Raw genomic sequence first — 17,430 nt, 5'->3', positions numbered from 1 at the left:
CCTCTGTGTAACCCTACCTGGCGGCAACTATCAGGTAGCCACTGGGGGTTGACTGCAGAGACCAGGAGGGGAAAGTATGGCTCGCCTTTAATTAATAAGTGAGCAACCTTTTCAGGCACTTTTCATCCGAGAGGCTTTGGGTCACAGGCACCCCTTTTATTTACAAGAACTGAGAGGTCCTGCCCAATGCTGAGCAAGCTCACCCAGGGAGCAGGGAGACGCTTTGGTGGGTGCTTCTAGCCCCCTGCATGCCTGAGCCTAGGTTTAGACTTGCAGCCACTCTGCAGACAAAAGACAAGGGACCCGCGGTCAGCACTGTGCAGACACTTTCTGGCTCCGTTGCGCAGGGGCCTCTGCCTCCCAAGAGGCTCCCGCATACAATACCGCTCAACTATGTGTAACCACAGAGCTCTGCTGCTGTGGGCCGGGGACTAGGAGCCCCTTTGGAAGGCTGGGGAGAATGTGAGCTAGATGGAAATCAGGCATTCACTGATTCACGGGCCATCTGCCATGGGCCAGCCATCTAGACGCAGAGCAGATGGCAAAGGGTTCAAAGTTTCAGGTGAAGACAAATACTGGGAAGAGATGGGGCTGGGAGAGGCTTAGAGAATCATGGGACAGGGTGGTGGAGGAAGGCCTCCAGGAAGAAGTGACGTTTTAGCAGAGCGCTTGATGACGTGATGAAGTGGGTCTTATGAGCTTGATACCGACCAGGATTCTTGACCTCCTTAATAAATAGAAATAGATAAGAGACCAGATGAGAAACTCAGGCAAGGCTTTATCAGAGCTCCTGCGGCCCCAGGAAGGAGCAAAAACAAGGAAGAGTTTCCCTTGATTGCTCCTCGAGGAGGCTTGAGCTGGTTCCTTACACAGGTTGAAGGCGGGAGTGGGTCCAGTGGTCGGGCCAGAGGGGGTGGCTTAGGTGGTTTGCCCACTCCTTAGGTCATGATGAAGGCAGGGGGCACAGACAGTACCCTGCTTTGGCTCCCAGCTCTTCAGAAGTGGCAGTTGGGTGGTTTTGTTTTGGTCTTGTATTTTTTGTATATTGTCCAGAATTTGTCCCCATTGTGCATGCATGCAGTTGTTTTTAGTTCCTTATACTTTCTTTGTATTTTGTTGCTCGAGGAGATGTTTATCCAGGAGCAAGCACTGCAGTAACGGTCTCAGATCCCAGCAAAGAGGGGAGGTGGTTCCAAGCACGGGAACATCAATGCCAAAGGCCCAGTGGAGGGAGTGAGCTAGTAGTGCTGGAGAAACTCAGTAAATCCTCTGTGCCTGGAGAGGCTAATAGGCACGTAAGGACCTGGGCCCCTGGAAGGACTCTAGTTTGGCATCTGTGTGAGGGACAGGCTGGAGGAGCTGAGCAGGGTCAGGTGGGAATCTACGCATGTGTGTAGGGTCAGGGGTGGGTGTGGAGAGGCAGGAGGAGGCTACTGAAAACCTGGGCCCCTGCAGCCATGACCAGGCACTGGTGGCGCAGGTGGAGATCAGGGCTGAATTTGATATCATTTTTATTTGTTTATGCATTTATTTGTGGCTGTACTGGGTCTTCATTGCCACGCAGGTCTTTCCTCTAGCTGTGGCAAGTGGAGACTATTTTTCATTGTGATGTGTGGGGTTTGTGTTGCAGCGGCTTGGGCTTCAGGAGTTGTGGCATGTGGGCTCAAAAGTTGCAGTTCTCAGGCTTTAAAGCGCGGGCTTATAGATGCAGCTCACTTTCATTCTTTCTTAACTATCATCTCCAGTCCCTGAAGGAATGAAATGGAAAGTGAAAGTGTTAGTCAATCGTGTCTGACTCTGCCACCCCATGGACTGTAGCCCTCCACGCTCTTCTGTCCATGGAATTCTCCAGGCAAGAATACTGGAGTGAGTTGCATTCCGTTCACCAGGGGATCTTCCCGACCCTGGGACCAAACCCGGGTCTCCTGCATTGCAGGCAGATTCTTCACCATCTGAGCCGCCAGGGAAGCCTCCTCGAAGGAATATTTGCTCTTAAAGACAATGACAGGAAACTTAGAACTTCATCCTTTCTTTGCTTTTACCCAGATGTCGCAGGCACTGCTCCCAAGTGCAGTTCAATCCTCGGAAGACAGAGTCCAGAATGTACTTTCGGGTGTCCAGCACAATGATGAGTGTATGATGGGGCTCCACGTATACGAGCTGATCATAAACGAAGGTGGATGAACAATACTGAATAGACGTGCAGGAAACAAAAGCAATCCCAAGGTCATGTTAACATGTGTTCACATGTTGGCACGTGTGTCAGATGAGATCAAAGATTGAGACAATTCACCAAGGGGGTATTAGGAAAAGAGCCCATGGAGGTAGCTGAACTTCTACCACCATGAAGTCGCCTTTCAGAAAGGTAACTTACAATTCAATTCCACCAAGCTCAAGATAAATGTTAGGAAAATAGAAATCAGCATACCCAGGGCTGGCATCTGGTATTCACCAAGCCAATGTCTTCAGATGTCTTGGTTTGGAGGTGTGAGAAGGGCCATCCTCCCCCAAGGGTGCCCCCCAGGCTCTGTGAAGCTGTGGGGACCACCTGCAGACAGCTGGAGTTACAGGTGTGGTCGGTTTTCACCTTGATTCCTTTGGTGAGTGAAGTGAGGGGTCAGTCACAGTAGAGACCATCAGTCAGGAAGCATCAGTCTTCTCACTGTTGGCTTTTGAAGATAGCTTTTCATTCTAAGAAAAGTGAGTTAACCTCGATAAGGCATTTCCTGGTATACGGAAGTAAGTTTTTTTAAAAAATAAAAAAGATAAATATATATTTTAGTGTTATAATCATCATTGCTCTAAAAGTGGTTCACCTTTAGAAGAGAAAAATGTGTTTGAGTAGAAGCTGTATTTCAGAGTCCAAAGCTGCCTTTTTCCCTTTGGGTAGCAAGCTTTGTCTCTTTTCAGATGTTCAAATGTAATATTTGCAATTCATTTGATTTTGAAATGATTTCATCTTTTGATGTCCTCAAGGGAAGAAGATAATACTTTAAAATATAATTCTTACATTTCACACTTAAAGGTGAAATAAGAAAGCCTTTTCTCCTGAGGTGGAGAACAATATAAGGAGATTCACTACATAGATATATATCATATGTATTCAATATTTGATGTCCGAGCCAGGGCAATAAAACCAGAAGGGGGGTGGGAAGGAGGAGGAAGAAAGAATAAGGAAAAAAGAAAAAAGATGAAAGAAGAGAAGAAAAAAGAAAGGAATAATGGAAGGAAGGAAAGAGAAAAGGAAAGAAGTAAGCAAGGGATGGAAAATTTTTAAAAGAAAATATGAAAAAAAAAAATGAAAAAAAAAAAAAGAAAATATGAACTGGTTAATAAAAAGAAATAAAGCTATTATTGATTGATAGAAAAAATTATTTTGCACATAGAATATCTTTAAAATTCTAAAGATAAACTATTAAAATTTAACAAATTAGTCAAGCAAGACTGGTGAATATAATTTAAATATAAAATAATGTGAAACCAATAGTATTTTGATATCTGAGCAACAGAATCAGAACATGAAATTTCAAAAAGATATAATTTACACTGCATCAATAATAATCAACTATCTAAGAATAATAGAATCAGTATTGCAAAATTAATAGAGGGAAACCTCACTAAAATGGAATTGGGAGGCCAGAAGAGGGCGCTCTCTCAGACATATAGGTAGAAATGCCAATTACAGGACGAACTGTCAGTAACAGAGACCCCAATAGAAGAATCAAGAGGAAAGAATTACCAGTAATGAGGCCCCAGCAGGAAAAGAGGCACACTGCATCTTCTTCAAGGAATTGACCAACTCGGTAACTCAGCCAATGAGAAACCACCATCACCATGCACTCTCACTTTTCTCCAAAGGACTTAGTTCAAAATAAGCCCTCCCAACCTCCTCTTTTTTAGCTATAAAGTAATGTCACTGCAGATGGTGATTGCAGCCATGAAATTAAAAGACGCTTACTCCTTGGAAGGAAAGTTATGACCAACCTAGATAGCATATTCAAAAGCAGAGATATTACTTTGCCCACAAAGGTCCGCCTAGTCAAGGCTATGGTTTTTCCATTGGTCATGTATGGATGTGAGAGTTGAACTGTGAAGAAAGCCGAGCGCTGAAGAATTGATGCTTTTGAACTGCCGTGCTGGAGAAGACTCTTGAGAGTCCCTTGGACTGCAAGGAGATCAAACCAGTCCATTCTACAGGAGATCAGTCCTGGGTGTTCTTTGGAAGGACTGATGCTAAAGCTGAAACTCCAGTACTTTGGCCACCTCATGTGAAGAGTTGACCCATTGGAAAAGACTCTGATGCTGGGAGGGATTGGGGGCAGTAGGAGAAGGGGACGACAGAGGATGAGATGGCTGGATGGCATCACCGACTTGATGCACATGAGTTTGGGTAAACTTCGGGAGTTGGTGATGGACAGGGAGGCCTGGCGTGCTGCAATTCATGGGGTCGCAAAGAGTTGGACATGACTGAATGACGGAACTGAACTGAACTGAATGTTCCTCTCCTTTATTTACTGGACTTCTCCATGATTTTTACTTTGATTTGCTAGTCCCAAACTGCAATTCTTTGTTATTCTTAAATGAACCTATTTTTGCTGGTAAAATAACTGACTTGTATTTTTTTAAGATCAACAATCTGGACACAGAAATTATGTAACAATTGGAAGTGCCTGGAACTTGGGCAGCTCGCATAAGATGGTCAGATTCCTTGAAAAACAATATGAGTAAACAGAAGAAGACTAGTCCTATACCACTTAAATGAATTAAATCTACAGTTTAAAGTGAAACTGAAAGCGCTAATCACTCAGTGTGTTCGACTCTTTGCAACCCCATGGACAGCAGCCTGCCAAGCTCTTCTGTCCATGGAGATTCTCCAGGCAAGAATACTGGAGTAGGTTGCCATGCCCCTCTCCAGGGGATCTTCCCCACCCAGGGATCGAACTCAGGTCTCCTACATTGCAGGCAGATACTTTACCATCTGAGCCACTTCTCCCAAAAGAAAATTCTAGGCTCTGATGACTTCAGTGATTTTTTCAAATATTTAAGAAAGAAACTATATCAACCTTACAAAAACTCAAGAACTTGAAAAGAGATAGCACCTACCAACTCATTTATGAGAGCAGAATAACGCTGACACTTAGGGTGACCAACTGACCCCTCATCTTCCTGGGACCACGGGGGTTTCCAAGGATGGGAACTTTCCACGCTAAGACCAAGAAATTCACAGGTCAATCAGAACGAGTTGATCACTCTACTGACAAAACCTGACAAGGAAATTACAACTGGCCAAGCTAATTTACAATTACTGATGCAAAAATTTTAAGCAAAGCATTAACAAATTGATTCTAGCAATCCAGGTGGTGCTAGTGTTAGAGAACCTGAGTACCCTTATAGGAGACATAAGAGAAACGGGTTTGATCCCTCGGTCAGGAAGATTCCCTGGAGGAGGAAATGGCAAGCCACTCCAGTATTCTTGCTGGAAGAAGCGCATGGAAAGAGGAACCTGGCGGGCTAGTCCATGGAGCCACAAAGAGTCAGACACAACTGAGCATGCACACACCAATATATACAAAGGGTAACATACTACGGCTAAGGAGGTTTTATCTTTTTTTATTTTATTTTTTAAAATAAGATCATTTTAACATTCAAGAGTCCATTGGTATCAAACTCTCTGAAGCCAGATTTTCTTCATATACTTCAACCAAAACAACAAATATTGATACTGATTTGAATGCAGAAGCAAAGTGAGAATTCAGCTGTCTTCTAATGTTAAGTTGGATATTAAAGAGATCTGCAAAAATGTAAAACATGCCAATCTTATCAGTAATTTTTGTTTTGTAAAATATAGTTTTCTATCACCAAAATATGATATTTACATTAATATATAATGGTTTATTATTGCTATTTTAAAGTGGATTAATAAAATTATTTTAATTTGTCAGTTTCTTAAAAAGTCAATTGGTATAATTATCGAATAAAGAAGGAAAACAATATGATCACCTCAACAGATGCAGAAAAATCATAAGATAAAATTTAATATCTATTAATGACATTTTAACACATTTCAGTAAACCAGGAGTGAAAAGGAATTTCTTTTATTTGCTAATGACTGCCTACCAAAAAGCCACTTTTATGGAGGTCTTTGCCCCACAATATGGCAGGAAACGGAAATAAAGTTCATAAATATTAAATAAATGAAGTTTATAAATATTAAAAAGTGAGGGGGAAACTCCTTATTTGAGGATTACATAATTGCATACATAGAAAATTCAAGAGACTCTACAAATATTAGAATTAATAAGTGACGTCATGTCAGTACATAAAATAAGTGATGTGATGTCAGTACATAAAAATCAATCATGTTTTTATACACAGGCAACAAACAAATGTAAGTAGAAATCATTTTTAAACAATAGTACCAAAAACAAACAACATGGAGGAAAGAACTTAATGACAGAAGTACAAAGCCCTGAAAACTACAAAGCATTACTAAGAGAAATTAAATAGAGAGATATACCATATTTATGGAATGAAAGACTCAGTATTGTTGAAATTGACCTAAAGAGTCAGCAAAATCTCAAACAATATCCCAGCAGGATTTGTTTTTTTTTTTTTTATGGAAATTGGCATACTGCATTTTATTGTCCTTTGGATTCCTTGTCTTTCCTTTTTTAAAATCAGTTTTATTGAGGTTTAGCTTACACACTATAGAATGCATCCATCCTAAGTGTTAGTTCAGTCATTCTAAGTGTTTAGTTCAGACCTATGTGCCCATATAGTCACCACCAAATCAGGAAACAGAACATTTCCATTACCCTGCAAAGCCCCTAGATACACTAGTTTCGGTCAACCACTTAATCTGCTTTCTGTTTCTATAGATTAGTTTTATCGTTTTTAGGATTTCATTTAAATAAAATTATATAGCGTGATTTTGTCGCTGGCTTTTTTAGCCAACATAATGTTCTTTTAAATTCATCCATGATATTGCATGAATCTACAGTGTGTTCCTTATTATAGATAAATGTTATCCCATTGATTGAATATACCATAATTTGTGTATCCATTCACCAGTTGATGGACATTTGAATTTTTTCCGGTTTGGGTCTTCTGTGAATAAAACCATCATGGAGGTTCATGTAAAGTTTAAGTGTGGACATACATCTTTATTTCTCCCTGGAAGATTGCTAGGAATGACTTGGTCACACAGCAAATGTATGTTTAACTATAAGAAACTCAAATGTCAAAATGTTGGACAATTTTGCATTCCCACCAACACCATATGAGAGTTCCAGTTATTCCACAGCCTTGCCAATACTTGGTACTGTCTGTCTTTTCAAATTTAGCTCTCCTAGGAGGTGTATTGGGCTTCCCTGGTGGCTCAGACTGTAAAGAATCTGCTTGCAACGTGGGAGACCTGAGTTCAGGCCCTGTGTTGGGAAGATCCCTGGGAGGAGGGCGTGGCAACCCACTCCAGTATTCTTGCCTGGAAAACCACCATGGACAGAGGAGCCCAGCGGACCATAGTCTATAGGGGTGCAAAGAGTCAGACATGACTGAGCGACTAAGCACAGCTCCGTAAGTGTATCCGGCATCACATTGTGGTTTTAATTTACATTTCCCTGATGACTAATGATGTTGAATAGCTTTCACGTCCTCAGTAGCCATTTCTGTATCTTCTTTGTTAAGTGTTCATTTAGATCTTTTGCCTATTTTTAAACTGGATTGTTTGTTTTCTTATTATTGAGAAAATTATATATACATATACAAAGAGTGGGACATGACTGAATGACTAACACTACTATACCCACAGTGGATACATATACAATTATATTAAATTAAATTAAATTATATTATATTATATTATATTCTGGATTTAAGTCTTTGTCAGGTGTGTATATGATGATATCCTATCCCTGTCTGTGCGTGGCCTTTTTATTTTCCTTATGATGTCTTTTAAAGAGTAAATGTTTTCAATTTTGAAGCCAAATTTATCAATTTTCTACTCGCATGATTCATGCTTTTTACATACTAAGAAAACTTGGCAATCTCCAACATAGGAAAGATTTCTTTTTTTCTTTTAGAAGTTCCACATTTTTTAGCTTTTACATTAGGTCCATCATACATTTTGAGTTAATTTGGGGACACGATGTGAAGACAGTGTTGAGAGTCATACTTTCCCCATACTGATATGCAGTTAACAGCACTGTTTGTTGCAAGCATTATCTTTTCCCCTGTGAATTACATTGGCTTCCCTGGAGGCTTAGACTGTAAAAAATTGGCCTGCCAATGCGGGAGACCCAGATTCAATCCTTGGGTCAGGAAGATCCCCTGGAGAAGGGAATGGCAACCCACTCCAGCATTCTTGCCTGGAGAATCCCATGGACAGAGGAGCCTGGCAGGCTACAGTCCATGGGGTCACAAAGCTTTGGACACCACTGAGTGACTAACACTTTATGAATTACATTGGCCCCTTTGTTGAGAACCAGTTTGGCAACATATGAGAGTCTTTCTGCACCTTCCAATGGCTCACTACAGCAACCTGACTTTTAAATTTATATGAAGAATCAAAGGGTGTCGAGGAGCAAGACAACCTTGAAGGAGGAGACAAAAATCAGAGGGCTCAGTACTACAGTAATTAAAATAGTGTAATGTGGACACAAAATTGAACAATCAAATAATAAAACATAATAGAGTCAGAAACAGGCTGATACATATTCAGTCAACTGACTTACAGTAAACATTCTACTGCAATTCACTGGGCAAAGGATAGTCCTTTCAATGAACAAAAACCTGGGGAAATAAATGAACTTTCACCTCTACCTCCCAACATATATAAAATTAATTCAAATGGATAGTAGAGCTTAATGTGAATTGTAAACTAGGTAAAGTGCCAAGAAGAAAACATAGGAGACTGTCTGCATCCATACTGTATTAACAGTGATTTCTTCAACAGGATGTAGAAAATCCTAACAATGAAAGAAAAGATTGCTAAATTAATCGAATGTTGTTCCATCCAAAGACATTACTAAGAGACTTTTAAAAAGCAGACCACAGCTTGGAAGAAGTTATTGCATGTGCTCAGTTCCTTCAGTCGTGTCCAACTCTTTGAGACTCCTCTGACCACAGGGATTCTCCAGGCAAGAATACTGGAGTGAGTTGCCATGCTCTCAACCAAGGGATCTTACTGACCCAGAGACGGATCGTAAGTCTTCTGCTTCTCCCTCATTGCAGGAGGAGTCTTTACCCACTGAGCTGGAAGCTCAGAAAAAGTTATTCAGTTCAGTTCAGTTGCTCAGTCATGTCTGACTCTTTGTGACCCCATGGACTGCAGCGCGTCAGGCTTCCCTGTCCTTCACCATCTCCTGAAGTTTGCTCAAATTCATGTCCACTGAGTCAGTGATACCATCCAACCATCTCATCCTCTGTCATCCCCTTCTCCTCCTGCCTTCAATCTTTCCCAGCATCAGGGTCTTTTCTAATGAGTTGGTTCTTTACATCAGGTGGCCAAAGTATTGGAGCTTCAGCTTCAGCATCAGTCCTTCCAATGAATATTCAGGATTGATTTCCTTTAGGATGGACTGGTTTGATCTCCTTGCAGTCCAAGGGACTCTCAAGAGACTTCTCTAAAACCACAGTCCAAAAGCATCAATTCTTTAGCGCTCAGCCTTCTTTATGGTCCAACTCTCACATCCACACATGACTACTGGAAAATCCATAGCTTTGATTAGACACCTCTTTGTTGGCAAAGTAATATTTCTGCTTTTTAATATGCTGTCTAGTTTGGTCATAGCTTTTCTTCCAAGGAGCAAGCGTCTTTTAATTTCTTGGCTGCAGTCACCATCTGAAGTGAATTTGGAGCCCAAGAAAATAAAGTCTGTCACTGGTTCCATTGTTTCCCCATCTATTTGCCATGAAGTGATGGGACCAGACGTCATGATCTTCATTTTTGAATGTTGAGTTTTAAGCCAGCGTTTTCACTCTCCTCTTTCGCCTTCATCAAGAGGCTTTTTAGTTCCTCTTCACTTTCTGCCATAAGGGTGGTGTCATCTGCATATCTGAGGTTATTGATATTTCTCCTGGCAATCTTGATTCCAGTTTGTGCTTCATCCAGCCTAACATTTCACATGATGTACTCTGCATATAAGTTAAATAAGCAGGGTGACACTATACAGCCTTGATGTACTCCTTTCCCAATTTGGAACCAGTCTGTTGTTCCATGTCCAGTTCTAACTGTTGCTTCTTGACTTGCATACAGGTTTTTTGGAAGGCAGGTAAGGTGGTCCGGTATTGCCATCTCTCTAAGGGTTTTCCACAATTTGTTGTGATCCACAGAGTCAAAGGCTTTAGCATAGTCAATGAAGCAGAAGTAGATGCTTTATACATATATACACCGCCATGTATAAGATAGATAACTAATGAGCAACTACTGTGGAGCCCAGGGAACTCTACTCGGTGTTCTGTGTTGACCTAAATGGTAAGGAAATCCAAAAAAGAGGGGATATAAGTCTACGTATAGATGACTCACTTTTCTGTACCACAGAAACACAGCATTATAAACAATTATACTCCAATAAAAAATCTTTTAAAAATGATAAAAACACTAAAAATTAATTAATTAAAAATAAAATAATAAATAAAGTCATCCAACAGAAGATTCGTCTCCAGAGTTTCCACAAATGGATAAGAAAGCCCAAACAACCCAATTTAAAAATGGCGGACCACTCGAAGAGGCCCTTCCCCTAAGAGGAAATCCAAATGGCCGATAACCCGTCTCAAGGTGCTCAGTGTCATCGCCCTTTGGGGAAATGCAAATATAGAACCACAGTGAGATACCACGGCACACCCCCAGATTGGCTGCAAGACTGATAACATCAAGTGTGGGCAGGAACTTCAATCCACTGCTGCTCAGGGAACGAGCTAGTACGACTGCTGAGTGAAATTGCTCGCCAGTGTCTGATGAAGGATGAACGTGTCCTGTGATCACACAATCCCACCCTGACAGGTGCCTAACAGAAATGCGTGCGTCGGGTACTCAAAGAAATATACCAAGAATGTCTGAAGCAGCAAAATTGAAAGACACCCAAATGTACATCAGCTGAGAACCAGAGAAATCAAGCATGGTGCGTGTATCTGCTGGAACACAAGACAGTGAAATATACAGCAATATAGAGAAATATGGTTGCTCTCAACATGGATAAATTTCATGCTCGTGATTTTGGGCAAAAGGAACAGACATGGAAGAGAACATACTGTACGGTTCTGTTTATGTCAGGTTCAAAGATGAGCAAAATTAATATACAAGTGAGAGCAACAGCTACGGGAAAGGGAGGAAGAAACTAGGAGACTGGGGCGCTGGGGCCGGGGCCTTCCAAGGTTCTGCTGATGTTTAGAACAAAGGATCTCAACTCTGGCACTGCTAACGTCTTGAGCTGGACCCTTCTTTGCTGTTGTGTATGCTGCAGCGTTCCTGGCCTCCCCGCACTAGGCACAGTTAGCAAACACCCCCTCCTCTGGTTGTGACCATCAAAATGTCTCCCAACAATGCCAGTGGTCCCTGGGAATGGGGGCCCGGGAAGAGGTCCCAGGTCAAGGACCTCTGTTTTGCTGCTGGTCCTGGAGGATTAGGGGGTGTCAGTTCACTATGAAAACGCACGGAGCTCTACACGTAGGATTCATCAGCTTTTCTGCATGCGTGTTAAACTTTATAAAGTTTTTACAGGAAAGAAATCAATGAACAACAAAAAGAGCCAAAAATTTCAGAACTATGAGGGACAACAGATACAGTGTAGTTTAATGTCTTCTACAGATAGGGAAACTAAGATCCAGGTGGCTCAGGGTTCTGCCGCCAGTGGGACCCAGTAAAGAACCCCACCCCGGATTCCCCTCCCCCAGTCTCCCTTCCCACCCATGCCAGGCAGACTCCTCCCAGCCCAAGTCAGAACCAAGCCGATCCCATGACCTCCTGACCCCAAACCCCACTGTGGAAGGGGCTTGGTGGACCCTGCACCCACACTCTGCAAAGAGAACTCTGAAAAGCAGTATCTCATGCAAACAGGATATTAGCTTTGTCAGAAAGATCAGAACGGGCTTGAGGTTTTCTTCTCAGCCTCAGCCTCTCAGCTTTATCTGCTTGCCTCAGTCTGCAGCAGGAAGCGATGGCAGCGGGCGAGACCCAGCTCTATGCCAAGGTCTTCAACAAACTCAAGGGCCGCAGCACCCCCTCCCTCCTGGACCCCCTCCTGGGCATGGGCATCCCGGCGCACACCGCGTGAGTACCGCCCGGCCTGGCCCGGCTCCCTGGACTCCAAGCTGACCCTGCTGCGGCCACAGAACTGCGGGCAGCTCAGAGCCCTGACTTCCTGTCAAGGGGTGCACCCTGCAGGCCCGGGATTCATCTCAAAATGAGGCCTTTTCTGCTTTTATAAACGACGCGCACTTTGCCTTTTAAAGACAGACTTTGCTGTCTGGTGATGGTGGGATCCTGAGGTTTGTGAAATTGGAACCAGGGTTTGGAGACGCCTGGCTGGACCCTCTCTGTGGGCAGTTTGGATAATCACAAATGGCTTTTGAGACTCGTGAAAGCCCCTACGTCGGTCAGGGACGGTCTCTGATTCTGGGACCTGTTGAAATACACAGGAATGTTACTTCTAAATGTGCAGAGAGAAAAAAAAAATAAATGTGCAGAGAAACCCCTTGTGGGTAAGGGTTCTTGACTGTGTGATAATGATAATGGTTAAGGAAGCCCCCAAGCAGGGGGGATGTGATCTTAGGAGAAGGGCCAGACAGAGACGACTCCACCCTGAGTATCCCCACCCGAGAGGGAAGGTGAAGGTGTTAGTCAGCTAGGTGATGTCAACTCTTGCAACACCATGGACTGTAGCCTGCCAGGCTCCTCTGTCCATGGGATTCTCCAGGTAAGAATACTGGAGTGGGCTGCCATGCCCTCCTCCAGGGAAGAATCCCCCCAGAATGATGAGCTTTGAGCCTGGCAGTGGTGGCAGCTTCCTCATTGTTCTTAGATCTGGTCCTTTTTGTGCCCATATTCACATGGGCACATCAGAAGCCCCCTTAGGCGACTGTGGATGGGGAGGGGGCAATCTCACCTGAAACAGATAACAAACCCCTGCCCAACTGCATGGAATGAATGAGGCTGGACCCCTCTTCTCCCCAACCCAAATCAGGACTTTGTTGTCACGTGGCGTTCACAGTAAACCGGGAGTCTGTGAGACAGGAACAGGATCAGGCATGTGTGGGTGCCTGCCGCAGGCTGGACGCCATCCTGGGCACCGTCCATCAGGTGCAGACGAGGACACAGAGGCAAGAAAGGGAAGGTAGAGGAGGGGCAGGGCTGGAACTGCAGTCCCGGTGCCTGTAAAATTAACTCTTTATTATGTGACTGAACTTGCCGTTAGACACATACTTCCTTCCAATTTAAGGACTTTCCTGACGGTCCAGTGGTTAAGGCGCCATACTTTCAATGCAAGGGGTGTGGGTTCAATTCCTGGTTGCGGAGCTAAGATCTCGTATGCCACAAGGTGTGACCAAAATAAGCCCAATTCCTTCCAGTTTAAGCATTAGCTATGTGTTGGTGTTGGAGAGACATGTTTGAAATGTCTCCCTGGGTGGGAGCACCCCGGTAAGTCTCCTGCTAACCTCTCCAGGTGGCCTCAGCCCCACCAGCATCCTCTGAAATTGCCCCACCGGGCAGTGGCCATGTCAGGTTCCTGGCGATATCCAGGCTAAATTTGAGGATGAATTGCCTTCATCAAACTCCATTCTGTCTAGTTGGGCCCCTTCGGTTAAACTCAATTCACTGTACATACGTCCCAGTTTCAAGGATGAGTAAGACACGGTTAAGCCCAGGGAGCTCGCAGATGGTTGGACAGGCAGGCAGACATGAGTCCATTGAGATGAGGGGCAAGGTGGCCATGTGTGTGGTGGGGAAGCACAGGAGAGCTGCACGTGCACCCTCCTTGAGCACTTTAGGGAGGAGGGCTTCCTGGAGGAAGAACACCTGAGCCAAGCTTGAAAGACCCTGTTCCATTTCCCCCAGGGCATGTGGGCAGGGAGGCACGTGTACAAGCCAGGGACACGGCCCTGCATGGCTGCCTTGAAGATCTGAGAGTGCATGGGGGAGGGTCAGGGAGGTGGGATTCAGGCATGGGTGAACCTCAGGACATGACCCCTTGGTCTCCATGCCAGGGACTGGGGGTGGGGGCCAGGGAAGGGAAATCATGGGTGGGAGTGGAGAGATGCAAGCAGTCTGTGTTTCCAAAACCACAGTGATGCTGCACAGAGGGTGGAGGTCTGGGCACTGCATCACTCTCTGAGGTCTAACCATCCAGCTCCCTGGGGTCCCTCCTGAAGGTCCGGTGTGTTGTGGAGACACCCCCCAACCCCAACCTTTTCCAAAGAATGAAAGTTAGCGTTCTGAGATCTCCTTGCACTCTGCCTCCCACAGGCTCAAGGCACTGGCGGCCACTGGAAGGAAGACGGCGGAGGAGGCGTCAAACTGGTGAGTGGGGGGCCTACAGGTTGTAGGGTCTCTGCAGGGGAGCTGGGAGGTCCCCAGGATCCCCTGGGTGGGCGGGCACCTCCATGCAGCCCACGGTGCCCAGGGAAAGCAGTAAAAATCCCCCAGCTAGGACAGAAAACAAAAGAGAGAAAACTCTGAACAATGCTTTCTTAAGATTTCTTAAAATTCTGATGTGATCCCAATGTGACTATCAATGAAGAGAAACATTCATGTGGTTTGTTGTTGAATAAACAAGAAAGAGACATTTTTGCTGATGTGAAATCGAGGTCGCCACTCTCTCCACTTCTGATGGAGTGAGAACTGGCAGGTGGTGGTGAGAGCTCCCTGGCCTTGGCACGAGCCCCCAGCCCTAAGGGTGCCAGGTGCAGGGGAGCTCTGGGTTCCAAGCGGCCCTGCCAGCCTCTAGCTCTGCGGCTTTGCCAGCCGCCCACTGCTACGAGCCTTGCTCTCCTGCCCCAGGAATCAAAGAGGACGCCCTTTTCTCTAAAACTCGGGCCTGCCCGCATGTGCCATGATGCCATCATTCTGTCCCGCAGTGGGAAATCCCCTTGTGCTTCACCCTGGAATAGCTGCAGAAAAGCAAACAGAAAGCCCAGGTCCCACTGGCTGGGGGGACGTTCCCAGAGCAGGATGGCGAACACTGGGGGCTCAGCGTGTCCTCAGTGGGAACCCCCTCCTCCTCCAAAAACTCTAGGCCAAGGGTAAAAATGCAACCCCTGTAGAAGAAAAAAGGAAACACCCAGGACCATCTGGACTAGGCTGACTTTATTTTATTTTATTTGAATTGCCTATTTCTTTCTTTTTTAATTTATTTTAATTGGAGGCTAATTACTTTACAATATTGTAGTGGTTTTTGCCATACATTGACATGAATCAGCCATGGGTGTACATGTGTTCCCCATCCTGAACCCCCCCTCCCACCTCCCTCCCCATCCCATCCCTCTGGGTCATCCCAGCGCACCAGCCCTGAGCACCCTGTCTCATGCATCAAACCTGGACTGGCGATCTGTTTCACATTTGATAATATACATGTTTCAATACTGTTCTCTCAAATCATCCCACCCTCGCCTTCTCCCACAGAGTCCAAAAGTCTGTTCTTTACATCTGAGTCTCTTTTGCTGTCTCACATATAGGGTCATAGTTACCATCTTTCTAAATTCCATATATATGTGTTAATATACCATATTGGTGTTTTTCTAACTTCGATCTGTATAATAAGCTCCAGTTTTATCCACCTCATTAGAACTGATTCAAAAGCATTCTTTTTAATAGCTGAGTAATGTTCCATTGGGTACATGTACCACAGCTTTCTTATCCATTCATCTGCTGATAGACATCTAGGTTTCTTCCATGTCCTGGCTATTATAAACAGTGCTGCGATGAACATTGGGGTACACATGTCTCTTTCAACTCTGGTTTTCTCAGTGTGTATACCCAGCAGTGGGATTGCTGGGTTGTATGACAGTTCTATTTCCAGTTTTTTAAGGAATCTCCACACTGTTCTCCATAGTTTGCATTCCCACCAACAGTCTAAGAGGGTTCCCTTTTCTTCACACCCTCTCCAGCATTTATTGCTTGTAGACTTTTGGATAGCAGCCATTCTGACCAGCGTGAGATGGCACTTCATTGTGGTTTTGATTTGCATTTCTCTGATAATGAGTGATGTTGAGCATCTTTTCATGTGTTTGTTAGCCATCTATATGTCTTCTTTGGAGAATTGTCTGTTTAGTTCTTTGGCTCATTTTTTGGTTCGTTTATTTTTCTGGAATTGAGCTGCAGGAGTTGCTTATATATTTTTGAGATTAATTCTTTGTCAGTTGCTTCGTTTGCTATTATTTTCTCCCATTCTGAAGGCTGTCTTTTCACCTTGCTTATAGTTTCCTTCATTGTACAAAAGCTTTTAAGTTTAATTAGGTCCCATTTGTTTATTTTTGCTTTTATTTCCATTACTCTGGGAGGTGGGTCACAGAGGATCCTACTATGATTTATGTCCGAGAGTGTTTTGCCTATGTTTTCCTCTAGGAGTTTTACAGTTTCTGGTCTTACATTTAGATCTTTAATCCATTTTGAATTTATTTTAAAGTCAGTGGCCAAATTGGAATTAAAAAAATAAACGTACTGCTATGAGAGTCGTGGTTGGTCCCTGCTGGTGGTGACTCAGCCAGACACACCAGCAGACCTGCCAAGGATCAGGGAGACCGTGGGTCCCCTGGACTCTGCAAGAGTGGCCCAACTTCACTGGCAATCAGGGGGGTGCAAATTAGGATGCCGTTAACAACAAAAGGCAGCTTCAAGCGGTGGTGAGGATGAGGGGAAGGTGGTCTCTCTCTCACTTTCCTGGTTGCAATTTGGGGTGAATATCAACACTGAAAATGTGGGCAGATGCTGCCTGGCAGTTCATGTCTTAGTGCATTCCTTGGAGAAACACAAAGAGCCTGAAAAGAATGTGCACGGGACTTCCCTGGTGGTTGGTCCAGTGGTTAAGATTCTGCGTCCAGTGCAGCGGTTGCAGGTTCCATCCTTAGTCAGGGAACTAGGATCCCACATGCCCCGGAGAGCAGCCAAAAAATAAATAAAATAAAGAATGTGAAAAGATCTTAATCACAGAGCTATGAAGGTTTAAAAGAAGAAAACAATTTAAATGTCCATCAGTGGCATGGATGGATGAAGTATGGACTGTTTTATAGCCCTTAGAAGTTTCATTCTGACACACTTAACCAGATGTATGTGTATCAACAGGGAGAGATTACAAAAACATATTGCTGAGTAAAAAATGCAAGTTGTAGTATAATTTGAACAATAGCTTTTGATTTAAATAATACACACAAGTGCTATCTATGCACCTGTTACCTAAATGTCTATGAGGAAACAAAGCAGATTGAGCGTTGAGATTT

At 44.0% G+C, this 17,430-nt stretch overlaps 1 protein-coding gene across 1 annotated transcript in view; it reads left to right on the top strand.

Moving 5' to 3' along the window:
* The first annotated feature begins 12,152 nt into the window (after window positions 1-12,152).
* Window positions 12,153-17,430, top strand: part of UBASH3A (ubiquitin associated and SH3 domain containing A) — a 42,982-nt gene continuing 37,704 nt past the window's right edge. Inside the window, exons 1-2 of the mRNA XM_040232130.1 lie at window positions 12,153-12,268; window positions 14,462-14,515. Coding sequence (XP_040088064.1) covers window positions 12,156-12,268; window positions 14,462-14,515 — 167 coding nt within the window. The 5' untranslated portion in view covers window positions 12,153-12,155. The remainder of the gene's footprint in view (window positions 12,269-14,461; window positions 14,516-17,430) is intronic.

Source organism: Oryx dammah, unplaced genomic scaffold (assembly GCF_014754425.2).
Source record: "Oryx dammah isolate SB20612 unplaced genomic scaffold, SCBI_Odam_1.1 HiC_scaffold_2, whole genome shotgun sequence".
Lineage (NCBI taxonomy): Eukaryota > Metazoa > Chordata > Mammalia > Artiodactyla > Bovidae > Oryx > Oryx dammah.
This window is presented reverse-complemented; position numbering and strand designations above follow the sequence as displayed.